The sequence below is a fragment of the Coturnix japonica genome, chromosome Z, assembly GCF_001577835.2.
Source record: "Coturnix japonica isolate 7356 chromosome Z, Coturnix japonica 2.1, whole genome shotgun sequence".
NCBI lineage: Eukaryota > Metazoa > Chordata > Aves > Galliformes > Phasianidae > Coturnix > Coturnix japonica.
Window position 1 is genome coordinate 25,472,133 of NC_029547.1, and position 27,515 is coordinate 25,499,647.

General features: G+C 37.4%; 1 protein-coding gene across 1 annotated transcript in view; it reads left to right on the plus strand.

Annotated features, from left to right (window-relative positions):
* The window catches only part of LOC107306117 (lysine-specific demethylase 4C-like), a 131,287-nt gene that overhangs the window by 45,483 nt on the left and 58,289 nt on the right, over nucleotides 1-27,515 (plus strand). Inside the window, exons 8-9 of the mRNA XM_015848974.1 lie at nucleotides 5,899-5,954; nucleotides 13,594-13,702. Of these exons, the coding sequence (XP_015704460.1) occupies nucleotides 5,899-5,954; nucleotides 13,594-13,702 (165 nt within the window). The remainder of the gene's footprint in view (nucleotides 1-5,898; nucleotides 5,955-13,593; nucleotides 13,703-27,515) is intronic.

The following is a 27,515-nucleotide window of genomic DNA, read 5'->3' on the forward strand; positions in this document are numbered from 1 at the left end:
TTTATGTTGAAAGGAACTTTATAGATCTAGTTCCAAACCCCTTAACATGGACGGGGACACTTTACACCATGTCAGGTTGTTCAGAACCCTGTCCAGCCTGAAGCTGAACACTCCCTGGGATAGGCCATCCACAGCTTCTCACGGCAACCTGTTCCAGCATCTCACCAAACTTCTAGTACAGAATATTTTCCTAACTTCTGATCTGTATCTCCCCTCCTTTAATTTGAAAACATTCCCCTATATCCTGTGATTACCAGACCAATTAAAAGTTTATCTGTATCATTTTTATAAGTTTCCATTAGGTCCTGGAAGGCCATAATGAGATCTCTTTCTCTTCTCCAACCTGAACAAGACCAGCTGCCTCAACGTGTCTTCATAGGAGAGGTCTGATGGTCCTCATGGCCCTCGTCTGGACCTGCTCCAACAGCTCCATGTCTTGCTTGTGCTGAGGAGCCTGGACATGTTGATATGGTCTCATGAGAGCAGGGCAGAGTGGGACAGACACCTCCCTTGCCCTACTGGTCACCTCTCTTCTGATGCAGTCCAGGGTACTGTTGGCCTTCTGGGCTTGAAGTGCGTACTGTTGGTTCACGTCCAGCTTTTCATCCACCAGAACTCCCAAGTTCTTCTCCATAGAGCTTTTTCTCTCTGTCCACTTGTTGCCCAGCTTGTATTTGAGCTTGGATTCATTTGGGTATTTTCATCTTACTGAGCAATTGTTTGTTCTCTGGAGGCTAAAGCATGATTTTTGTCAGTTGCAATCTGGCCTTGCTTGGAGCTGAAATTGAACCAGAGATTATCTGACAACCATTTCCAACATAAATCCTTCCTCAGAGAGCACACATGGTCTCCAGGAAGATGAATACAAAGTTATTGCATGGGCTGGGTGAAAGATAGAAATAGCCAGCAGCAGAATATCCTGCTCTGAACAGTGGTGCTGATCTCTTGAAAAAGCAATTTTTCATCTACTGATGTTTAGATTTAAATCTAGTATTTAGCATTGTTTCCAAATACTGTCTTAGAGTGATGAGAATAATCTTGTATATATTTTTATCACTACGAAGGCTATCGTTCCATTTTTGTTTGTGTGTTTGCTAAATGCTTAGCCTCAGTGTGGTGGTGATTTCTGCAGTCTCATTCTTCCAAGGGAAAATAATTTATTCTGTCTCTTATACCCTTGATTCTTCATATTTCTTTATTTATGTAAAACACAGTTAATCTCTGTCCTTTTGACTTCTCTTCAAAGTTGAGGATATCTGCAGTCTTTCTTGGATGCTTGGAAACAGTTACTCTTTATGCTATAAACATTTCATAAAACTGAGTCAAAAAGGTTGCAGAGAGTGTTTCCTATACAGCCGCATAATTCTCCATGTCATACCCTCAATCTTCTTTACTTCAGATGTGCATGCTGTGATGAGAAATGACACCATTTAGGGTGGCGTGGAAAGACTGAAATATTCCAAAGTAGACAGTTTCTGAAAATAGCATTTGCAAATGTATTATGAGAATCACTGACTCTTTTTAATTACAAAAATGTAGGTACCAAAATAAACGAGGTAGGGACATCAGATAAGTGAAGAGGCAGGAATGCCATCTGAATTAGTGCTATTCAGAGATGTGATGCTCGGCGTTGCAGGGCAGTTGGAGAAGGTGAAACACTTAGGGCATTGATTGTTTAAAGGTTGCTCTTGAAAAAGCCTACCAGAGCATCCTGAGGAAGACAAAATTTGTTTCTCAGTCTTAACCATAGAAATTGTATCTATGTAACTTGGCTATGTCAGAGTTCAAGACTGGATAGCTGTTACCTAGTTATAATTTTCTACCAACCGGAATGTAATAAGTCAGCATTTCTTTAACAGGTCTTTTTCCAAGCCACTCGTAATTGTATTGGCATTTTTCAGACTCCAAACTGTCTTTTCTTTCCTGGCCTGAACATCCACAGCCTGGTTAATTTTCTCTTAGTTACCACTTGTTGCAGGTGGTACTAACTGAACAAAAAGAAGATGTAGATGCTTTATTTATTTATTTATTTATCTATCTATCTATCTATTTATTTATTTATTTTGAGGCCCATAAGATAAGAATAGGTGGAAATGAACAGGATTTTGTTCAGTTATTGAGATATTCTTGAATAGGGAAGAGTTCAAATTGCTGAAGCTAGAGTACAAACACAGGAATGTGGAGCAGTTGTACCATTCACTTCTGTAGGAGTGTTTCTGAGGGCCTTGGTGCATGCAGCTGTTGCTGTTCAAAGAGATGTGGGATGCAAGTAGGATCTGCTATAATGAATTAACACAAAATCAGCTAATCCTGCTCTGCCTGACATCACAGATGATTTGCTCTCTTTGCATTTTAGAGGAGAAAATGTGACCTCAGATTAAGATAGTGAGTAAAAAATTAATTTTGTAAGAAGCTGCAGAGAGAAACTGGCAAAAATTAAAGAAACAATCTGTTTCTCATGTCTGTAAAGCAAAAAGAAAAAAAGCTTAAGCAGAGAAGCTTCAGGTTAGCTGCTGGCAGGAATGTTGAAAGGACTGGAAAAGATTGTTAGACTGATTATGGAAACTATATCACCACATTTTTTTAAGAATATGGAAAAATGTCAGACAAAATTAATTAGAAATAGTATGTGATTTATTTATACTGTTTTTATCCATCCACACATGTGTATTTCCTTGAACTGAGTAAATGTTGTTCCTTGGAGATGCCATTGTAATTTACAGGGTTGCAGAAGAAAAAAGACAGCAGTTTAACAAGAAAGAGGATCAAGTGGAGCAGTGTTCATAGCTGTCCATAGGAATAACCATTATTTGACTTTTTACTTTCCCTCACCCATGGCTTGACTAGATTCTGTTTCCTTGCTGTGTCAAACTGCTTCTTATCCACATAGAATGCTACTGCTGATGAAGAAAGCAAATAGGGAGTATGTGAAAGCCTTTCTTAAGAGCATTGCAGTCATTATGACTTTGAATTTTGGCTGTGTGCAAAAAGCACACAAAGACAACCAGATGCATTCCCTTTAAAGTATAAATAACTGTGAACAGACTTCTTTGTTGTTGTTGCTGTGTTCATCCATGCAATAATAATTAGTATGCAGCTATGCTTGAATACCGGTGTATCATTCCAATGAAGATGTTTCGTCTTTTGGATGTATGTACCAAAGAGAGTACGGTTAATTCACACTGTTTTGCAGTGGTTTCTAGCAGTGGCTGAAACAGAGAAATGGAACACAGAACAGATTAGGAATGGTGGTTGCAAAATTCACTGTTTAATTGTAAACAAGGAAAACTGTGTAGTCCAGAACCTATGAGTGTGATTGTTATGGGGAAAAAAAAAAAAAAGCATTGTTTCCACTAAAAATCTAAAATGCTAAAATGCAGTGCAAACATTAGTGTAATAATGATTGTGAATTATATGAGAATGGCTTAGTTTATGCAGCTATTGGAAAAGAGTGTTTTCTTTAATAATTCTAGAAAGTTATGGAGATTTTTAAGCAGGTGAGCAATTAAAAAATTCTAAGATTTAATTTAGATAAGTGTAAAATAATGTGCAAAAGAAATTATTATTTTATGCAAATGCATATGACATGAAATTACTTGCTTAAAAGATTTGCAAAGTAATAGTGAGTAAGATGTGTTCTACAGTGAGGCTCTACAGCGAAGTCTGTTGCTTTTCCTGAATTGTACACACAGTGAACACTCATTCTTTCCGTATGAGGACAGGGGTCACAAGTGCTAATGTATGTCTGATCTCACGGCTGTCCATAGCAGGCATGTCTCTACTAGCAATAATAGTACTTCTAATAACTGCTTCCCCTGTGTGTTCATTGTTTGCAGTATGTCAAAGCTGGACGAGTAGTAATGGCCATGTTGCACAGATGTAGGACAATACTTTGCAAAGCAAGGATGATATAAAATCTAATAGACTTTACTTCTTGGCCCATCTGCCCAGGTGTGCAATAAACACTGATGACATTTTCAAGTTCCTACAGTTGGCATCTTCCACAGAATGACTTGTTTGGTTATTGCCTACAATCACTGTCCACGCACCGAAGACTAGTATAAGTGGATTTCAGTTCCAGCAGGCCTTGCATAGGAAAAAAAATTCAGTCTGCAGATGTTATTCCTCCCCTGCACTGTAAGGTTCCTACTCCTGCAGAACTGCAGGAATTAGCCTGTTCTTGGGTGAATGTTCCATTATTAGTATTATTTTCTATGCTGCTTGGTTCATTCATTTGATTTCTCTCACATGGTCATGAGCTTGCCAACCTAGTTTTGATGTTCTGATCTTGCATCTCCCACTGTCATGTATGAAAACCAAAGCATTCTATTGGTCAGTAGCTCAATGCAATGGTTGGCATGCTCTGCATGTAAAGATTCATGTTATTAGCAGAAAAGATCATCCATTTCCTCTTGCTCTTCATCAAAGGAAGAGCTGAGAGATGTTTCCTTCTCTGGTTTATAAGAAAGGATCTAAAGAGAAACCACGTGGAAGAGGGTGCAAGTGCTATAGGATTAGCTGTAGTTGTGCCCCATTTAGCTTCTGTCTGGTTTTGTTAGGAGGAGATTTCATTAGATGAAGTGCAAGAACCCCACAAAGGTACAGCTGATTGAGTAAAAATGCTGGTTTTGGAAAGATCACTTTTACTTACTCTGTAACAGCCAAAATGAAAAGTCCTGTGGAATGTTAGTATAATCCTATTGACTTGTTTGCTGATCAAGTCTCTGTAAAATTACAGGCAGTAAATTCTGAAAAACTCACTCAGTTCTGCAGGAGCAGCCCCTTTATGGCCGTTTTTCCTTTCTTTATGCAGAAACTGCCTGTTTCTACTCCTTTGAATGCCAGAAAGGATTGTTATTCTTAGCCCTTAGATGTCTGGATTTAAGAGTTCCAGCGAACTGGAACCTGGAATAAGTGGGGTTTGATCCAAGGTCTCTTGTGTTTAAAGCAGTGAAACTCCTCTGCACCTTTGCAATAGCATTAATTACATTAAAATGGCACTGTATGAAAAAAAAAATATATTACCTGTTCTCCGTGGTATTGGTAGGTAAGGCAAAATGTTACCTGCATAAATTGTGAAGAAAATTCATTAGTTGCAAAGAGATACTTTGTTGTCGGGGTAAGTCTCAAAAGAAAGCATCAAACACAGAATGTCTTTTGTTATTTGAGTTGAATCAGTGGCTTCTGAGACGGTGCTTTCTTCCTAACTTTTATTAAGTTAATTATGTATCATTTTGTTGTGTTTTACTGTTATAGGTTTCATGGCAATTCCAGCCTTTCTGTTGCAGTACTAGCTCAGTGCTTTTTCATTTGGTATTGCCTTCAAAGGGATTCTGTTACTTTATTCAAGAGTGGTATTTAAAAGTTATTTTTCTTCAGCTCTTTTGAATTGTCACTCTTTTTGTTATTATATTCTTCTTTCTTTCTTTCTTTCTTTCTTTCTTTCTTTCTTTCTTTCTTTCTTTCTTTCTTTCTTTCTTTCTTTCTTTCTTTCTTTCTTTCTTCTTTCTTTCTTTCTTTCTTTCTTTCTTTGCTTTCTTTTTCTTTCTTCTTCTTTCTTTCTTTCTTTCTCTCTCTCTCTCTCTCTCTCTCTCTCTCTCTCTCTCTCTCTCTCTTTCTCTCTTCCTCTCTTCCTCTCTTCCTCTCTTCCTCTCTTTCTCTCTCCTCTCCCTCTCTCCTCTCTCCCTCTCCCTCTCTTCCTCTCTTTCTTTCTTCCTATTTTTTTTTTTTTTTTTTTTTTCCCCCTCTAAGGAAGGAAATGCAGTGCTTCTAAGCGGCAGGTTGTAACCCAGTACTGAAATATATTAGCAATTTACATGTACTTAAGATTAGCTGAATAAGACTGCTTTGTAACCAGTCCATAAAGCTCACTTGTTTCTACACTATTTTTATTTTTAGGAATGTTGTCTCTGCAATTTGAGAGGTGGTGCATTAAAGCAAACTACTGACAAGAAGTAAGTAATATATTCTTTGAGACTGCACATTTTTGTTTTAATTTTTTTTCCTAACCCGTTCTCCCATGTACTGAGCATTTGTAAACTTAATTACTTGACAGTGTGCCTTTAAGATGAATTTTGCAGAATTAAAATTGCTTCACCTGAAATGTGTCATTGGCATTTTGTGAAATAGTTAGATGCTAAAATGTGTATTTCTTTTAGTATTTGCACACACTTATTTGCTTCAAATTCTATTCTGCTTGTCGTTGTGTAAAGAAAGCAAATGAGAGCTCATTTGTCATTGTTTGCATGAGCAAATCTTATCAAACATTGAAGTGTATTTTATTCTTTAGTCCTGGAAATTTGTTATTACAGAATTCAATACAGAACCTTTGAACTTCTCCTAGAAACAATATTTTAAATTAATTAATCTGAGTCATATTAAAGTAATTCTGGATTTCGAAATTTTTTTCTGAGTATGCGTCTATCACAGTCTGTCAAAAACAGTATTGTTGCTGACATCGTACTACTAACAGCATTAGTGTTTTTCTTTGCATTTTTATGATAGTACAATATATCAGGTAACTGCTGAGGTCTAGCCCATCAGGCAGCTGTTTGCTCTCTCCTCTCCCACTCCAGCGTGGAGAGAAACAGAGTCAAACCAGAAGAAACCAACACGTTGAGGAAAAGACAGTTAAATAGGATAAAAGAGGAAGAAAATAATGATACCAGAAAGTACAGAACAAGTAGTGCCTTACGCAGTTGCTTATCACCCACTGACAAATGTCCAGGTAGTTCCCCAGCAGTGGTCCCTCCCCTGGCCAGCTCTTTACAGTTTTATAGTTTATTACGTCATACAATATTGGAATATCACTTTGGTCAGTGTGGTCCAGCTGTCCAGGTTCATTCCTCTCCCATCTGTTTGTGCACCCCTAGCTCCTCAATTACAGCATACGAAGCAGAAAAGTTCCTTTGCTCCGTGTAAGCACTGCTGAGCAACAACTGAAACACTGATATGTAATCACAGAATCATAGGGATTAGAAGAGAATTCTGGAGATCATCTAATCTGACCCCCTGCTAAAACAGATTCCCTAGAGTAGGTTACAAAGGAAAGAATCCAGGTGGGTTTTGAATATCTCCAGAGGAGGACATTCCACAGCTTCTAAGGCATTTGACACTTCCTAAGCTTAGCTACAAGGTTGCTGTGGGAGACAGTGTTGTCAGTAGCCTTGCTGAAGCCAAGGAACACAACATCCACTGCTCTCTTCTCATGTACCCAGCTGATCATAGCATCACATAAGGCTACCAGATTGGCCAAGCATGATTTCCCTTTGCTGAATCCATACTGACTGTTCCTAGTAACCTCCTTCTCTTTCCACAAAGCTGTTCCATCACCTTCTCAGAGACAGAGATGAGGTGTCCTATCAGGGCCCATGGATTTGTGTGCACTGAGTTTGCCTAGATGATCTCTGACCAGATCCTTCTCAACCAAATGGAAGACTTCCTTTCCTCCTTTTCTCTCTTATTTTCAGGATCTGAAATTCCTGAGGGGCAGTCTTAGCAGCAAAGACTGAATCATTCAGTCTGAATACTGAATACTGAAGGCATTCAGTATCTCTGCTTTCTCAGTATCCTTTGTTGCCAGGACAGCCACCTCATTTAGCAGCAGGTCTACAATTTCCCTTTGCTGCTGACGCACTTAAAGAAGCCTTTCTTGACCTCTTTTACCATATTTAGTTCCAAGTGAGATGTAGCGTTCCTTATTGCATACCTGCTTGCCCCGACAACTTTCCTATAATCCTCTTGGGTGGCTAGACTTTTTTTCCACATTCTGTAGACTTTCTTCTTCTCTTTGAAATTTTCCATGAGCTCCTTGCTCATTAATCTGTGTCTCCCACCACCTTTGCTTAATTTTTTATGTTTAGGAGTACATCAGTCTTGAGCTTAGAAAAAGTGGTGCTTGAATGTCAACCAGATCTCTTGGATGCTTTTAACTTCTTATGTTCTAACCCATTGGATACCTCCAAGTAGGTCCTTGAAGAGGTCAAAGTTGGCTCTCCTGAAGTCCAGGGTTGCAATCCTACTTATTGCTTTGTTTCTTCCATGTTCTGAACTCCACTATTGCATGAACACTGCAATGAAGGCTACCTCAACCTTCCTGTTCCCAGCCAGTCCTTCCTTGTTCGTATGAATGGGGTCCAGCAGTACACCTCACTTCATTAGCTCCTCCATCAGGTGCATCAAAAAGTCATTTTCCACATACTTCAGGAACCTTCTGGACAGTGTATGGCTAGCAGTTGCTTTTCCAGCAAGTATCATGGTGGTTGAAGTCACCCATGAGAACCAGCACCTGTGATTGTGAGGATCTGTTCATCAGCTTCTTCCTCCTAGTGAGGGGGGCTGTAGTTTATACCCACAAATGTGTCACCAATATTAGCTTTCCTCTTATTTCTCACCTGTAAGCTCTCCCCTCATTCATTATTCATCCTTTGGTAGAGGTCAGTACATTCCAGTTTCCTTCAATATAAAGTGCAGCTCCGCAGCCTCACCTTGCTTGCCTGTCTTTACAAAAAAATACGTACTCATCAATGACTGTATTACAGTAATGCAAGCTGTACTGTGTCTCCATGATCTCAGTAAGTTCATGGTACTCTGACTGTACACAGATCTCTAATTCTTCCTGTTATTTGCAATGCTATGTACATTGGTATAGAGTCCCTTCAAAGGGAAAAAGGGAGCAGAGGATTTATATTTCCTTAGAGGGATGTAAGAAGATCATACAATCATAGAATGTCCTTGGTTGAAAAGGACCACAATGATTATCTGGTTTTAGCCTCCCTGCTATGTACAGGGTCACCAACTGCCACACCAGGCTGCCTCTAGCCACATCCAGCCTGGTCTGGAAATCCTCCAGGGATGGGGCATCCACAACGTCCATGAGCAACCTGTTCCAGGGTGCAAAACTTATGAGTGCAAAACTTCCTCCTGGTGTCTAACCTAAACCTCCCCGTCTCAGTTTAAAACCTTTCCCCCTTGTCCTATCACTATCCACCCTCATAAACAGCTGTTCCCCTCCTGTTGATATACTTCCTTCAAGTATTGGAAGGCCACAGTAAGGTCTCCCCTAAGCCTTCTCTTCTCCAAGCTAAACAAGTCCAGTTCCCTCAACCTTTCCTCAATGGAGAGGTGCTCCGGCCCTCTGATCAGCTTTGGAGCCCTCCTCTGGACCGCTCCAGCAGCTCCACGTCCTTCCTGTACTGGGGGCCCCAGGCCTGGACGCAGTACTATAATACTGTAACTGTACATACCGCTAAGGTGGTTGGATTATGTAATGGAAGGCAGCTAAAGAACATTTGTCACTGTTCTGGTTGGCCTTGCTTATTCACCAGCTAGTTGCAATGGCATGAGCATTTCCATTTTGTACACCATACCCCAAGTCATTCAGTATAACGGGCACCTCAGTAAGTTTGCTAGCCTGCTGCTGAAGATAGCCCTGCCTTTTCTACACAGACAGATCCCATCTGTCCATAACATGTTGTAATCCTCGCAGAAATTCCCATTGTCATGAAAACTGAAAGTGTTGTGTCAGCACCAGCCATGTAGCCAGGAATTTGTATTAGGCATTATATGTCTATTTCTGGCTGCCCTCTTTCCTCCAGCTGGCAAAATAGAGAAGATAACTTGGGCACCAGTGTTTTTCACTTGTACTCCCAAGCTTTCATAGTTTTCTTTGATTCTGCCCATGTTCCAGCTTCCAGTATCATTCATGCCCACATGAAAAAGTAATAGCAAATAATCATCCATGCTCTTGACAAGCTATTGCACCCACTTTTCAGTGTCCCATATGTTGGATCCTGAGAGGCAGCAAACCAATGTATTTTCATGTATTTTGGGTCTTCACTGAACCTGCTGCATTCTTTTAGTAACTTATCAATACCACATAAACCCTTTTTTTAGCCCTTAGAACTGTGGCATGATTGTTTAGCAGTGCAATCATTCCACTTATCAGTCCAGAATTTGTCAGTGATTTGCAATTGGTTACACAGTATTCTTTTTTTTAAATTTTGTGAATAGTTGGGTGAGAAGAAGGTTGTATGGGAAATCTGTGGGCCAGATCTTAACTTCAGAAAACATTAACATGATTTTGACCAACACTTGCCAATACTCAATATTCAGCTGGCTTTTAGCTCTGTTTTTAACTCCCTCAATAATTGTTTGCTACCTGCTTTTCCCAGCTAGAGAAAAGGAGATTACATCAAAATAGAAATTATGATGTCCTTCTGATATTTGGAGCTGTTGGATTGCATCTTTGAAAACAGAGAAATCTTTGTTGTAGATCAATTAAAATATTTTAGAAATAGGTTATATGATTTAGTCATAGGAATAAAAACAACCACAGGGATCTGCAGGAGGAGTCTTCCTCTTTGTAATTATACCTAAAGTCTTCAGTTTTGCATTACATCCCTCTGGGTTTTTATTACAGATTTCTGAAATAAGAACTCTGTAAAATTGGTTAGCTTCTTGTTTTTCTGTTTCTGTAACACATTGCACTTGCTACATGGTGTTTAGTTTTCACCTGTACTCAGTATTCTGTCTATCTTTGAGCATTATCTGCTATTTTGAACTTCTGGAAGTTTTCAGAAGTGTGTTCCAATTACAATTTTGTTTTCTCCAATAAGTATAAAATCCAACTGTGATTCTGAGATATTTTCTGTGTACTGAGATTCTTTCTTCTCAGGTGAACACAGCAATTATTTCAAGTCCTATTAGATTTAGAGAAGTCAGAGTATAAAGGCTTGTGTTAAGGTTTATTGAAGAGACATTTTATTTATAGCATTTCTGTCTCCATAAAGCTTAGATGGTAAGACACATGTTATTAAGACAATGCAATTTTGAAGGCAGGCAGCAATGGAAAAAAAAAGTGTTACTAAAAGAAAAAAAAGTATGCATGCCCTTTTAAAAAATGTAAGCAGCAAAGGAGTACTGGAAGTACGTTGGTCCTCTACTTGATGATACTCACAAATTGGGACAGATAAAATGGAGACATTTAATGCCTTCTTTGCCTCTGCCTTTCAACACCGGTGATGTGCACTACAAGGTCCTATGAGGTTTAGGATTGTGACTTCTCTAAAAATAAACTCCCAGCAAACCCAAATGTGTGCAAGATTCTCTGCTAGATTCATATAAGCCTTTTGGGCCTGAAGGAATTCAACTCAGAGAACTGGCTGATGTCACCATCAGCTCTTCTAGCGACTTTTAAATGGTGTGGGAAATCTGGAGAGGTCCCAGTAGATTGGAAGCTGGCAAATGTTATGAAAATACCAGTTTTCAAGAAGAGTAAAAAGGAGAAACCTATAATTACAGTCCTGTCAGTCTCACTTCAGTGTTTGGTAAAATTACAGAGAAGATTATTCTGTGAGTTACTGAAGAACACCTGAAAGACAATTAGAGAGTGACAGAATGGCTTGAATTGAAAGCCACCTTAAAGATCATCCACTTCAAGTCCCTCCAGCATGAGCAGATTTGCCACCTGCTAGATCATGTTGCTCAGGGCCAATTCAACCTGAACATGAATGCTTCCAGGGATGAGGTATTCACTGCATACACAGCTTCTCTGTGCAACCTATGTCAGTGCCTCACTATTTTCTCAGTAAAAAATTTCCTCATAACATCTATTCTGAATCTCCCCTCTTAGTTAAGAACCATTCTCCCTTGCCCTATCTCTATCAGATCTTGTAAAAAGTCAGTCTCTTTCCTTTTTATAAGATGCCTCTAAGTGTTAGAGGGCCTCTTTGAAGTCTCCCCTGTGCTTTCTCTTCTCCCTCAGCCTGTATTTGTAAGAGTTGCTCCAGCCTCTGATCATCTTCATGATTTCAGTGTCCTCTGGACCCACTCCAACAGTTCTGCATCCTTCCTGTACTGGGGGCTGCAGACCTGGACACAGTGCACCAGATGGGGCCTCACAAGATCGGAACAGAAGGGGAAGGTCACTGCCTTCACCCTGCTGGCCTCCCCTCTTTTAATGCACCGGAGGATGCAGTTGGTCTTCCAGGCTGCAAACACACACTGCTGGTTCACTTCCAGCTTTTCATACCCAGGACTCCAAAGTCTTTCTTGGAAGAGCAGCTCTCAATGAGTTCTTTTCCCAGTCTACACTATTGTCTGGGATTGCCCTAACGATGACAGTGATGCTGCTGTCATTGGTCCTAACCAACACAAATTCATGAGGTTTATGTCTTGTTTAATGGACTTAATTTTATTTTATGATAAGGTTGCCCATCAGATTGACCTAGGGAATACAGTAGATGTGATCTTCTTGGATTTCAGGATAGCTTTCTGTTCTGTCTCTATTAGTATCTTTCTAGAGAAAATGTTGAGCACACATTTAGACAAAACTATAATGTTATGAGTGAACAATTGGCTTGCAGGTTGGGCTTGAAGCATTATTGGGCTCAAAACATTATCAGGTCACATGGCTGGTGGCCAGTCACTAATAGTGTTCCCAAGGCTCTTTTTGAGGGCCAGTTTTCTTCAGTGTTCTTTTGTTTAATGAACACAAGTCTCAAATGTATGCTAAGTGAGTTTGTGGACAATGCTAAATTGAGAGTTGACTCCCTCAAGGATAGAGAGCCCTTGCAGAGGGATTTTGATGTATTTCAGGTCTGGGCAATCACCAAGCATATGAAATTTGGAAAGAGCAAGTGCTCAATTTTGCCCCCTGGGTCACAGCAACCTTGGATTTATGCACAGGCTGGGAGGTCAGAGGCTCGAAGACAGCCCCGTGGAAAGGGATCTAAGAATTCTGGTTGACAGCAAGATGAATATGAGTCAGCAGCATAAGGACCAGCTGTACCCCGGGGATGTGTCAGGCCCAGTGCTGTGGGGGAAGGGGTTCTCCCTCTCTGTTCTGCACTGGTGCATCTTCACCTTGAGCACTGTGTGCGGCTCTGGGCACCACAAAATGAGAAGGACATAAAACTAGTAGAGAGCTTCCACAGAAGGGTTACAAACATGGTGAAGGGTCTAAGAGGGCAAGGCACACAAGGAACATCTGGGGTCCCTCAGCCCAGAGCAGAGCAGGCTGAGGGGAGGCCTCATGGCTGCTGCAGCTCCTCATGAGGGGTGCGTTGGAGCAATGCTGAGCTCTGCTATCTGATGACAGTGGCACGGCCTGAGGGAACAGCATGGAGCTGTCACAGGAAGGTCAGATATGTTAGGTTCTCCACCACTGGGTCATGGGCATGGAATACGTGTGGTGTCAGTATGTCTTGTGGGTTCCAAAACTTGATATTTTTTATGATACTGTAGGTGAAAAATTGCATATTACTAAAACAGCCTGGCCTGTGCATGTGCACCTGGATAGGACACCTACAAAGGTATTGCACTTAAGAAACACAATATGAAAAGTATTTTATTTTATTTTTTTTCCAAATAAAAAATTACAGTAAGAAGCCAGTCTGAAATGATGTTTGCACAAAGTGTTAGTGTTGTAAATTGTGTTAACCTGTTTCAAAGAAGTCCTCTGAAATCTTAGAAGAGAAATGTCTGGGTGTGGTTGCTTTGTAAAAGAGAAACAACAAATTGCAGGTAATGAAACATCACTTTTATTTGTGTGGGGTTTTTCTGGTAGTATTCTTGACCTTCCACTTTTCACAGGTGGGCTCATGTAATGTGTGCAATTGCTGTTCCAGAAGTCAGATTTGGTAATGTCACAGAACGTACACCAATTGACACTAGCAGAATACCTTTACAAAGACTAAAATTGGTGAGTACCATATTCATATATACTTTATGTATTCTTTGCTATTAAGATATTCCAATATTTTGAAATGCATTCAAAATTTTAATTTTGATTATTATTGCCAGTTGCAGAGAATTAAACTGTGTTTAAGGTTAGAAGTACATAACTGAGGTTTTACTAATATTAACCTATTGCTTATTACATACAGTGGCCATTTATTAATACCATTTACAATCTCTGGTATTTCTTGAAAAAGAAGTTTAGTTTTCTCCAGGTGAACAGCAGAAAACCTGACCATTATCAACTGTGAAAGTTCAGCTTCTGGATTTGTACTGACAATGAAAGCACTGAAACCTCAACTACGAATATCACACAGTACATATTTGTGAGGTCTTTATGTATTTTTTGCCTCAAGGAACAATTTGTTGGGTAAAAGAATGTATGATCCGGTTGTCATGCAGTATCTCTACCATCTGGATATTGAAAAGCATGCATAAAACAGATCACACATTATATTGAATTGAAATTCTTTCCTAAGGAATTTTGTAGGCTGTTGTAAAAAATAAATATAAGATGTATATCCACTGCTAACATTCTGGATGGTTGATTTACAAAAGTGGAAGACATGTTCAAGTGCAATTTAGGATAATGTTCCTTGCTCTATTACAAAGAAAATTAGTAAATTTGACTGAGTTTGCATCACTGTGATATCATCTTCTGTTAGCCAATGACTTGGGAACCACTAGAATGATGCTGGGAAATGATGTCATCAAAATTCTGCACCAGCTTCATGCTTTCTCAGAAGTATTTCTTGATTTACCTGACCATAAACGAACTATATTCACAGTTTAGAAAATATTTCTGAATGCTATTTTAGGATTTCTTTAGTTTAATGTCCTCTGTGGAACAGAGGAATGGAGTGAATGTTCTTTCATCATCCTTCCCTTTAACTTTGTTTTTCATAACTTCAAAATCTTGAATTCTTTAGTTTTTTAATAACATGCATGCAAATCCTCTTTGCTCTGTGACAGAAGATATCTCAGGATCTTGCTTGAACAGGCAGTGTCTTCTCAAAATGTTCAGTCCCAGATCCTTCCTAATCTGAAAATATAACTAGTAGAAGCACTGAGAGTTAATTCAATATTTTTATGTGTTTTGAGGATCATAAACAGTCACAGACACTTGTCTGATTGGAAGCAATTGATCCAGAGGTTGAAAACACAAAAATGTGTAGTTTACCCAGTACTGAAATTCATTCTAATATGGGCTGTCCATTTTTTGAACTGCATTAGAGTAGCAGAAACATTCTGGAGATGGCTTGAATTAATTATATATTATTTGACGTAAAGGTATAGGATTAAAATGCACAAAATGTGTGAAGTGTTCAATTTACAATTTCTAGGTCCTTTCTGCTGAGTACAAGGCAATTATGTTAATAAGTTATTTATAACTGGCAACTCCATCTTCTGTTCTTTCCTGCAGTTGATAGAAAATTGATTGCAGTCATGTTTTTTTTCAGTTCTTGAAGCCTTTTTCATAATAAAATGACATTGAGACACTACAGATTGTCTTTAGCTACACATACCATTTCCATCTCTTGCAAGTTCTTGAACATTTAGAAATAGAGTGCTTGCTTTTATTTAGGGTTTGTATATTTGATTGGAATTAATACTGTGATGAAGAAACTCAGCTGGACACAGAAAAATCAGAGGTGGGGTGCTTCATAATAGCCATCGATGTAGTGCTGTAGGTAGTGAGTGGATGGCCCTGCAGTGAGGGAAAGAAGCACCATAATCCTGGATTGGCTCATTAAACCTTGCTTTTCCAAGACATCATTTCAGACATTGAATTTATAATGAAACAGGTAGGCTTGTTCTAATTCAAGGGAAGTATGCAGTTTGACAATCTCTCAAAGGCCCTGTAATGATTTAATGTCAATAGATCTATAAATTGTTGTTCCTGAACTGTTGTTGTTTGGTTAAAGAAGCAGAGAAAAATCTGCTGTGAAAAACACAAGTAGTCTGAGTCTGTTTTTAAGTTACACTGAATTTCTTGAATAACACTGTAGTATTTTTTATTTTTTTTTAATAATATATATTTAGTGGAATTGCATGGCTATGTAATATTTTCTCAAAATATTTCAAAGCCCCATGTATTAGATATTTTTTGTAAATTATTTCTTTTTTTTCCTTAAACATGGGGTTCATATTTCTCTTCTACTGTCAATAATACTGAATAAGTGAAGTGTCATCATTGTGTTAGTCTTCTTAACTATTGATTCTGCAGAATAGCATTTATGCTCTCATGCCTACTGACTTCAGGGTCTTTGCCTTGGAGAACCCTAAGCGTGGTATTATAGTAGCTCTCAGAATCTGTAAGCAATTGATTCAGGTCAATTTTGCCTCTTAAAATTGTAGGGCTTGCCAGTAACACTCTTCAGCAGCCAATTCCTCTTTCATTTCTGTCCAATTTTTTAGGTTACAAGTGTGTTTTATCATCATTCTTCACCATGCAGCACTATTGTTATGTACATTGTTTGCTCATACTGAGTTCTCATTAGTAATCTATGTTTTAAAAACTAAATTTTGGGAATTATCTTTAAAATTCATTTTCATTGAAGTCTGAGATAGCTATTAGTTACAGTTGGTCCTATTATGTTTAGTTGCTGTCCTATGTTTCATTGCTTTTTTAATACACACAAAAAATGACAGAAAACAACTACAGGAGGACATAGTACATTCTAGGGTGCAGCCAAACAAGATGTAGATGTTACAATGTGAGAATGAATAGTTCTAATTGTTTTAAGTGTTTTAAATATTTATCTGTCTGCTTCTTTCTGTATCCCTTCCTCCATTCCCTCATTACTTTCCCTTTTCTCTCCTTCCTGTCTCTCTCTCTCTCTGAAATAATAAGAAAAACAAATAAGCAGAGCATCTATTGTTTTCAGAATAGAGACTGGGCTGACATTTTCTTTAATGTAGCATCTACAGAAGAATATAAAAGGAAATAAAAAGTCAGTGTTTGCTTTTTGACAAATTAAAGAACATCTGTGCAAATGGAAACATATTGGTGGGTTATTTTTATTGCTTAGTTGATATGTGTACTGATTGCTGCTAAATAGTTTTAATTCACTAGACATTTTGGGGTTGAAATCAATGTGTTTTCTGCAAGTCTTTCTATTATTAAAAACTGTGTATTAATTTGTTTCAGAGTAAATTTCGTATTTGTATTTTGCATAAAGTAGTTTGTAGCTATAAAATTGTTTTATACAGCAATTCAATTTTTGTTTTCATAGAATGACAAAATACATTACTTGTTTTTTTTTTGTTTTTTTTTGTTTTTTAGTGGGTTACCTATCATGTTCTGTCATAGTTGAAAATTCATGACACTCTGAAGTGTTCTTTAAATGCCAAATCCCTTGAAAATGATTATTTTTTCAGTGAAAACAGTCTAATATCTATCAATATATATATTATTATAAGTTCTATCAATACTGATAGAAGATTCTGTTGTTGTGTTTTTAATTAAGAAAGTATGGAACTTCCATGGTGTGTTGAAGTAAAACAGGCTGTATCACACCTTGTAGTTTTGAGCTGTATTTCTCTAATATTGGTGGAATCTAGCTAATTTTAACCCAGAAGCAAGGCCTTCCACTCAACTTCAATGTAGACAGAAACTCATGAGGGTGAATGGGAAAATGAGACTGTCTTGATCTCTCATAGTCAGGCCTGGCTCAGGCCTTTTATATTTAACCTGGATGGCCATATCCAGCAGGCACTTTGAGTTCCATTAGCTGTGTAAAATTAAAATTTGTGATTATTAAACTAGGAAGCAGGTAATTTTGATTTACAATTCAGAGGCTTGCACTCATGTTCTAAGATGAAATGGTTGGAAGGCATACTTCACCACAACATAAATTTTAAAACATCGTATGGAAACTGCTCTGCAAACACTTTAAATCGGAGTCATGTAGGTTGGAAAAGACCTGGAAAATCATCAGGTTCTACAGTCAGTGTGTCCTACCAAGTCACCAGCAATAAACTGTGTTCCTTAGTGCCATGTCTGCATGTGTCTTACATAGCTTCAGATATGACAGCTCCACTACTTCCCTGGGCAGTCTGTTCTGATGCTGGACCGCTTTCTCTGTGAAGAGTCCCATCTCTTTTGGCACCATTTGAGACCATTTCCTCACGTCCTATCACTTGTCAACTGCGAAAACAAACTGAGGCCTTCCTTGCTGCTACCTTCTTTCAGACAGTTGTAGAGACCTCCAGAAATCCTGCCTGCTGTTTCTTGTAACTTTTGTTTTCTAGTAGTTTTTCCTGCTTCAAGTCTTCTATGCACAAGCTCAAGGAACTCAGTAACCTTCTTAAAGTGAAGGACCCCTAAACTGAACACAGTGTTCAAGCTGTAGTCTCACCTGTGCCAAATACAGAGGGACGATCATCCCTCCATTCCTGCTGTTCATACTCTTTCTGATGTAAGACAGAATGCATTGGCTTTCTTGGTCACATGGACACACGGCTGGCTCATGTTCAGCTGGCTGCCAACCAACATCTCCAGGTCCTTTTCTGCTGGGCAGAATTTCCAGCCACGCTTACCCCAGCCTGTAACATTTATGGGGTTGTTGTGACTCAGGTGCAGGACCCAGCACTTGGCCTTTTGTGACTGGACTCAGCCTGTTGATTCAGCCTACCCCGGTCCTTATGCAGGACATTCCTACTCTCAAACAGATCAGCAATTCTATCTAGCTTGGTATTATTCAGGTGACCTACCTGAAGGTGTACTCAGTACCTGTCCAGGTCACTGATTAAAATGATAACCAAAACTGGCCCTGGCAATGAGCTCCAGAAACATCACTGGTGTTCAGCTGCTAACTGATTTGAACTCCTTTCACAATGGCTCTTAGAGCCAGTCCACCCAGCTAGTGCTTCGCCCAGCAAACCATACACGTGTCTAAGCCATAAGCAGCCAATTTCTCCCAAAGAATGCTGTGGAAAACAGTGTCAAAAATTTTATTACAATCCAGTTGTACAATGTTCTCAGCCTTTTTCTCACCTACTACTCTGGTCATCTTGTTATGCAAGGTGATCAGGTTAGTCATAAATGCATGCTGGCCACTGCTGATTACTGTCATGTATTTGACAGTCTTACTTGGATGGTCTCTGTTCCAGTTGTCTCCCCATTGCAACAGCAGATGTACAAGCAAATTGAAGGGGAAGAAATACACAAAGAGCAGTTAATACGGAAGGCAGAGTTGGTGACAAGTAGTAGTTTGGAGAAGGAGCTGCATTGAATTTAACTAAAAGTGTATGGCAAGTTTCAGCCTGTGACAGTTAGTTATAGTTGTGTGATGTGGAAAATAATTATGAATGATTGTATCTGTGGTGTTAGTTTCCATTTCAAGCATGCCCAAAGCACATAAATATAGTTTTCCAGCCAAGTTTTGAGTTCGGTTTTTTTTTTTTTTAAATTTCCTTTGCATTGTTCCGTTTGTTCTTACATCTCCTAGAGAAGCCTAATTGTGAACACCTGCTTTTGAAAACCTGTTTTCTTTGGCTATGTGTATGCCAGTCACAGAAAACAGACTGTGGATTCCTAGGCTTGTTAAAGTTAACATTAAAACTCCATTTTACTTTGGGAATGCAAAGTCTTTACCCCCAAGTATTTGCATGTAGTCTATGCTTTCAAAAGAGTGCTAACTACTTAGCTCTAATTAGAAACAGGAACGGTATCTGCAGAAACACATCTCTGGAGATGAAAAATCAAACTGACCTCTCAAACATAAATGCAGCTCTTAAGAAAGAATAAGTGCTCTCTTGTGTGTCATTTTATTTTATTAAAACACAGCACTTATAAATAGAGTTGAATACAAGTGTTTATTATCATATGGCCAAGGAACCTAAGCCAACAGGAATACTGAGCCTGGCTTCATTTACCTTTGTCAGACGTATGACTTACCACCAACAGCAGACATTGTAAATGAGAGTGTTTAAATTTTCATTTGCTATAAAAGAAACATCTAAATAAAATAATTAGAATCTGTTCTTTAATCTATGTGTTAGTCAGTTGTAAAATCATGCTTTGAATAGAATAAACTGTTTAGCAAGATACATTGTCTGCTTTTGATATTGTCAGTATTTTAAGATACTTAGGTATTGAATTGACTTTGTCTTTACAGGCAGTCACTGCAATGCTGCACTGAAGCATGCCTCTAATATGCCTTTGTTTCTTTATCCGTAGAGCTTCCTGTTATTTTTACATTTGAAATCCTATTTCTCCAACAAAATAGAGGTAGAAAATGAGTTTTGGAATAGCTGAAGTTGCCCTGAAGCTTTTGATGACCTCAAATTTGTATTTGACAAGTGAACCGAGTATAAGCACAAGTGTACTCTGAGTGAGGAACATTATTTTGAAAAGAAATTTACACTGTGATGATGACTTATCTACAAGCCTTTCAGTATCTGGCTGAGGCCATAAAGTTCTTTTTAGAAGCCTATACACTTTAAAATTTGCACCTGAAGGCAAATAATAGTGAGCTTGAAAGCCAAAGATTATAGTTTTGAAAGGTACATCAATTCTGAAAATACAGAGGTTTCTCTGTGGTTTGCCACTGAAGAATGGATTCAAATGGAAAATGTGTATGAGCTTTTAAAAGAGTGAACAAATATTCTCCTGCCTGTCATTCTGTTTCGAGGATTAAAGACATTTAAGATACTCCACATCTTCTCATGTTCTAATTTGTAATAAAATTCATTTGTTAAACTGTAGTAGGACTGTAGATCTGTTTTAGTTGTGTTATGAAAGAGTAAATAAAACATATGTGTAGTGAGAATATCAGTGCTGCCATGCATTTCTGGTAGCTTACATAGGTTTGTGCACAAACTATTCCTTTGCACTCTGTCACAGAAAACAGGAAGAAAATAGAAATTTTGTGGTAGATTTCAAAATATTTCTATATTTAAAAAAAAAACCAAAAACAAAAACAAACAAACAAAAAGATTAGCACAATTTTTCAATTAAAATAATGAAAGCAGAAAATGATGCATTAGTTCCATGCTACCAAACTATGTAATTGGTTAAAAATATAGTGCCTTTTTTTTTACATACAGCCGCATACAAAATATTATTTAGTCCATTCGTGTCAATTGCCTTGTTCATTGGATTCTGAATAAGTATGCTAGAAGAATCTATACTGCTGGCTGTATAGTGCTTGCTGTCAAAATGATCTGCTGCAATGAGCGGGTCCTAATGCAAGCTATGGGTATGTGTACTACCCAACTATAAAGTCTGTAGAAAAACATGGAAAATGGTAGATGTCTGTTACTAAAAATGTTTGTACATGCCTGTAAGAAGGAAAGTAGAGTGTTTAAAATGTTAACTAGCCCATTCTGTCTACAAGTGAACAGAGAGCTTTATGTACAATAGATATTTCCTGTGAAAATTCTTTGAATTCTTTTAAACTCTGATGATTAATAAGTCCATAATAAGCTGTGTAAGTCTGATAAGAGTTGGGCTTATGTTTTAAGTTCATGCCTGTTTGTTCAGTCTGTGTTTGTGTATAAAGGGCATCACATATTTGCATCAGAACAAAAAAATGACAGTTCTGTAATCTGTCTGAGAAAGGAAAATCATGAGTTAAATATGGTTACGTCCAGAAGTGGATGTGATTGAAGAGCTAAATTAAATACTGAGTTTTGAATTGAATATTAATATCTGCAGTAAAGAATCATTTTATCTCATAGATAATATTCTACATTGTCAGGCATAGAATAACCCTCTGACCTCTAATAACTTGATGAGATTTTCATAACATTTGTATTAAAAAGAATATATAGAAATGCTGAACTTACTTTCATTTTGGCTTGAATTTATTTAAACCTCATAATAAAGCTTTCAGAAGTGCTTACATGCTTTAAAGGTCAGTGACCACTTTCAAATATGATTTGAGTATTTAAGGACAATAGTACTTTTTGTCCAGAAGTGCAAAAGGGCTTGTGATTGTATTTCGTATCAAAGATTAATTTTTTACTGGAATGCATTTGCAGGGCCTTCTAATTGAACCAAGAAGGTTGCAGGTCGGATCTGAATAAGAAGGGAATGAACTTACTGAACTGAGGTCTCTTTCTGTGGTTATTTGTGGAGGCTTTGCACACAATGTGCTTTTATAAGCCATGTTTATACTCTAAATTTACCTTCCATTTTTATCATGGCTGATGACACTGCCTAATGTCTGTGTCAGATTTGACATTGTTTTGATGAATTAAAACTTTTTGATTGTCTTTTTTAACCTTATTTTTTTCTGATACTTGTATACCAAAATTTTGTGTGATAAGGCATCATCGCCTTTATATGTGGTAGGGAAAAGGGGAAGTGTGAGAGTGAAAAGATCCAGAAAAGGAAAGGAGATGCTGTTAAGATATAGCAGCTAGCAAAGGTTAAATGTGTTTAGCATATGCAGAGTATAAATAATGTTTTACAAAACATAAAAAATTTAACACCATGACACTGTATCTTTTTAGGAAATAAAATATGATGTGCCTGTTCATAGCAATAACAAAGCACAGAGGCACTGTTATAGTGTGATTTTTTTGTGTTTCCGTGTCTTGTTTTTATGGTGATTGCATACACACCAAAACAAGATACTTTTAAAATGTAAATTTAATACCGAATTTTGCTTGCAGAACCATGTATCATTTCAGTGCCCAGGGTCAGATATTTTAATCCAGGTTATCGTAGCAATTATTTCCAATTTGGCTAAAAAGGTATTTTTTAATTTTCTAGATATTTACCTTTTTATTCAGTGAGTTATAGGCTGTTTTAAATACATTTTACTGTAATGCTTACTACACATTACATCTGTTGTAGATAAACCAGTGCTTCTCCCCAGAATCAGTGATTGTTTATGTATTCCTTCATCCTACTTGGGGTCCTTTATACCCTACTGGTTTATGTACATAATCTGTTTTAAAAGATAAAATGATGAGTAAATGGTGAGTTATTTGGATATCATTGAAAATACATCAGTTGCTTTGAGTGTAATGCCTCCTATTTCTATGCCTATTTCTATGGCATCTGTGAAGGATACGAAGAACACAACACTGTATGACAGTAGATTCTCAGCTATGAAACCAGACAGGTAGTGGGAACACAGAACCTCTACTGCCATGTCACCAGCATCCGCTTCTGACATTGCAGGCCGAGGTAATAGAATAGGAGGAATTACTTTAGGATCAGCGCTCATAGTTAGAAACTAAACATAGAGACAATGTTTACTTTTCAGATTAAGTTTGCATTTTCAGGAATTCAGGACTTTTTTTTTTCTTTCTTTTTTTTCTTATTTCCCCTGCCACCATTTTCTCTTTGAAATTTATGTGCCAGAAGGTATTGCTCTGATTTCTGGAACATTTTTTGTCAGAGGTGTCCCCTGAAGTGAAAAAGGTACGGCTCAGGTTATGAGCAGATATTAGTTTCGTGTTTGGAAGCTGACTCCTAGTTGAAATATTAATCAAAAGGATCTGTTCAAGAAGGCGGAAGGTTGAGCTGAGCAGCAAATTCTAGGAATTTGTAGGAACTCAGTGTAATCTTAATTTCAAGGAGCGGGGATGTTCTGCTGGACTTCTGCCTGAGATTACCTTTCTCCACGAATGAAAGTACCTCTCTCTGAGGAATGAGGAATCTCTGTTTCTGACATTTATTTATTTTTACAAGAAAAGCAGTACACAGATTCTAGTAAGCAGTGTTTTGTCCTCCCCTTGTTTACAGCATGGCTCTTCTAGCAGTTGTTTGTGTTATCTTTCTGTTTTGCATGCTATTCTTAATAGAAGGTATGGTCTTTTAGGAAGCCACAGACTATACTGTATCCGTGTGTTTTAAGTAACTCCCAAACATTAGGGAAAAACATTTCCTCCCTGGAGGATTGGCATATTTTCCATCATACACCCAGTAGTGTGAGATCATTTGCTAGGCACATTTAGTTCATTTAACTGTGTGGTCTTCGGGAATGTCTGTATGTTGTTTTCATTACCAGCAAGCATTACATCTGTCTTGTCAGCTTTGAACTTAAGCAGCTTACTTATTCCTTGCACCTTATCACAGCAGGGCACTTGGCAAGCTGAGAGACTACACTGTCCAAGTCTGACAAATACGAGTCACAAAGCTATGTGTCAACATCGTAATGATGGCACTGCAGCCTGCTTCATCTTCCAATTTCTCCTGTAGCCTAAATGTTACAGAGAAACACTCTGTAGACAGAATTACTCTTGGTGGACAGTTTGTGTTAATGTCTTTCTTTTTTATTGCAGAGGAGATGGAATGTCCAAAGGTGACACAGCTAAATCATACATAAATTCATGCGAAATTTATAAAATGAGTAATTAATTCGATAACTTCATGTTGCATAAAATTTAACTTCTTCATAAAACTGGGCAGATAGAAGTAGGGTGTGAACAAAAATAGCAGCTGCAGAAAACATCCAGAATTGGATTTGAAAAATTATGTATCCACTTGCTTTTTGGACATCAGATAAATAATATAGCACATACATTCTTCTGCAATTGTAATTTAGCGGGGATGTAAATAAGATACTACAGATAGAATCTTTATTTTAAAGACCTTTTTATTTTGGGGAAGGGTTAACACACGTCTCTGTGGTCTTTTGCAAGGTATCTTATTGATATACTTGCTTTAACAGAATGGTAGCTGTCTACTTTTTAATTTTAAGCCAACATGTTGGCCAAAGAAGTTGGCCAGAGGGAATGGAACAAGTAGAAGGCTTATTCATGCATCCTGGTTCTGCATGATACTCGGATAACCATCTGCTCTGTAGCTCACTGGTTTTCCTCTGTAATATTAAATATCAGTTTCCTAATGACAGAGGAACTGGACTCTTGTAGTCAGACAACACTTCTGTGATCCTGGAGAACTTCCAGATCTCTTTACAGAGTAATAAGGCTTGACTTATATGGCAAATGTCCTTTTGCTAGGAAGACTTGTTCTCTTGGACCATCGTGAAGTATTTTTATCCTTTTAAGAGGTCTTTTACAACTGAAAGCTCTTTGCTAGCTAACTCACTTTGCAACATACAGTTTAGACTTATCCTGGTGTGAACTGCCTATAATATCCAGTTTTGTTTTTGAACTGTAGAGTACTGTTGTCACAGTGAAAAGTGCTGTAGAGATAACTATCCTGCGTGTCTCCTTTATTTTTAGAAGCTGTCTGCAGTAATCCAATCTACTTTTTTACTTTTCAATATTAATTGAAAATTTACCTCTGTGCTGGATAAACCACTTTACGTTAGCAGGAAACTAATGCTTGTAGGATTTAAAGTACCTCAAAATATCTTCTCTCCTAGTTGTACCGTATGTGTTGATTTTCCCACATCCCATTTGTTGCATTGCTTGTGCAGGCATGCATATGTACATGCATATACACATGCTTATCCGTATGCTGTTAACACCAGCTTTTAGTATTGTGGAAGATTTAGAAAATCAAATGACTTTGACGTGGGCTCTCATCAAACTTGTGCAGGTGGAAGACACCATTTGATATATAAATTTATATTCTACTTTTTATTTCTTTTGGGTCCCTACTAGTATATCTGAAGCTAAGAGGAGGAAGATTTGGCTCATCCTGTTATTTTTGTACAAAGAGATTGGATGTCTAAATGATCCTGGGAAATATTTTTATTGCAACAACTTGTTTCTGACATGAAAATGCAGAGTTTTGCTCTAGCTTGTTTATGTTGACTGGTGTCTAATTCCACTCTTTCTGCCATTTAATTTCAAGATTTTTTTTTTTTTCTCTGACACAATTAGTAATTCGAGGTGTTTGTTAGGATTTTCCGTTATGCTTTAGTTTTGCCATAATCTGTTCTCACAAAGTCAGTTGTACAAATGTACTTCAGAATTTAACTTTGAGATTTCTACTTCTTTGCTTCTTTTCAGAGAAAAGAGATTCTCCTCTTGTAAAAGACAGAATTTCTTTGGTCATTTGCCCTCTATTTCACAGAGGCTGTTGACAGGAAAAATGCATGAAGAGCTGTATAGGAGCATAGAACATACATGACTGTTTTGTTAAAAAACAGAATACTTATTGGCAAAACATTTGTACAGTGCAGAGCTGCATGCCTTTCTAGACTGCCTAATAAATTACAAACGTTCATTCAGATCAAATATGTGGCATACGTGTGTATGACTCAGCCCAGTTTCATACAGGTTTTTAAGATGAACAGAATAAAACAAAATTGTAGAAATCATGAAGGGAAGTAAGTAAATGAGAAATAAGGTCTATATGTTAGGAATCTACCTCTTGCCAATTTTAAAAGAAGAAAATTAATATCAAGATTCTTGTTAAAGGCTGAGTGTGATAAAATGATTTGTGAGCAGTCATTGTTAGTGTGAATGAGATTTTGTGAACTCTATTTGTCTTATCCACATGGAAGGAAGGGCAGGTATTGCAGACTGATTTCCTTTTGTGTATGTGTTTTTAATTGAGTATCAGAAAGCTTGGGTTGAGCCGTCTCTACATAATCCTGAAATACAGAGAGCTTTGTAGTGCAAAGCAGATATTGGCTAAATACTTTTGACTTTAATTGTTAATGTCTGAAAGAGACAAAACTTTGAAAGATAAATAAATGTTATTTCTAAGCAAAGAGGGAAAACTTGCATAGCTTACAGCTTTGAAGAGAAATTATTGATGTCCAAGCCATTTATTTAGATGGCAACCTACATAATTTTAAGTATTTCTTATTTATTTATAGATTCTTTCCTGCAGTGCAGAAAAATCTGAGAAGAAAATTCCCATGCCAAAAACATTTGATTTTTTAAGTTAACATATCAACATTTAAAAGCTTAAAATACTGCATGATTTTGGTAATCGAGCTGAATTTGCTTGCGTATTCATAGGTAATATCTACGTATGCGTACTAAATTAGGTTTTATACTGTCACTGTGAGAAGTGTCATAAAAAGGTGACAGTGAGATCTGGAAGGTTGTTTTCTTCTCAGCTGTTTGTCTAGCTGATTGAAATTCACACTTGCAACACACTGTGTGCTGATCACACCTGAATACCCAAATAACCACTTTTCCTCCCGGTAATAATTTTCTTTACCTAGGATATGTGATTACCTGTTTAACACAGTTGAACTCTGTAAAACACAGTTATTGTTTCCTGAAGATTTTCTTGCTTAAAATTGCTGACATGTTTTTGGCTGTCAATTGAAAATCTATAAAAGAAACAACTCACATTTTTTGCTTTGTATTTTCTCACTGTGCTGTTGATGAGTTTTGTACAATACTACCAACATGGTGTAAATTGTAGCCATTGCTTTTAAATTTTAATAGGCTGGAATTAAATTTAGTGTAAATGTTACCCATTATGTGATAGATTCTTCAAAGTTTCTTTCAAATCAGTAAAGCCATTTAGTAATATGCTAGAGTAACCTCATGTACGGCTGTTTTATTTTGGCATAGATCTTTGCAGGCCTCATCGTGGCATCAGAGAGCCTTTAAAGTGTTTATGAAACAATATGAGTGATATCCAAAGTGTTCATACAGTCTTATCTTTAAACCAAGAGATGCATTTTCTGAAAATTTGGCAGTGATTTTATGCAGATATTTTTTTTCTTTCTACTTTTTCCTTTTTTTCCCCCCCCATTTTCTATTTTTGTTCCTTTTTTTCCTTTTTTACTTTATTTTTTCCTTTCTTCTTTTTTGTCTTATGTATTTTTTTTCTAATTCCATTTTTATTTTATTTTGTTTTGTTGTATTTTGTTTTGTTTTGTTTTATTTTATTTTATTTTATTTTATTTTATTTTATTTTATTTTATTTTATTTTA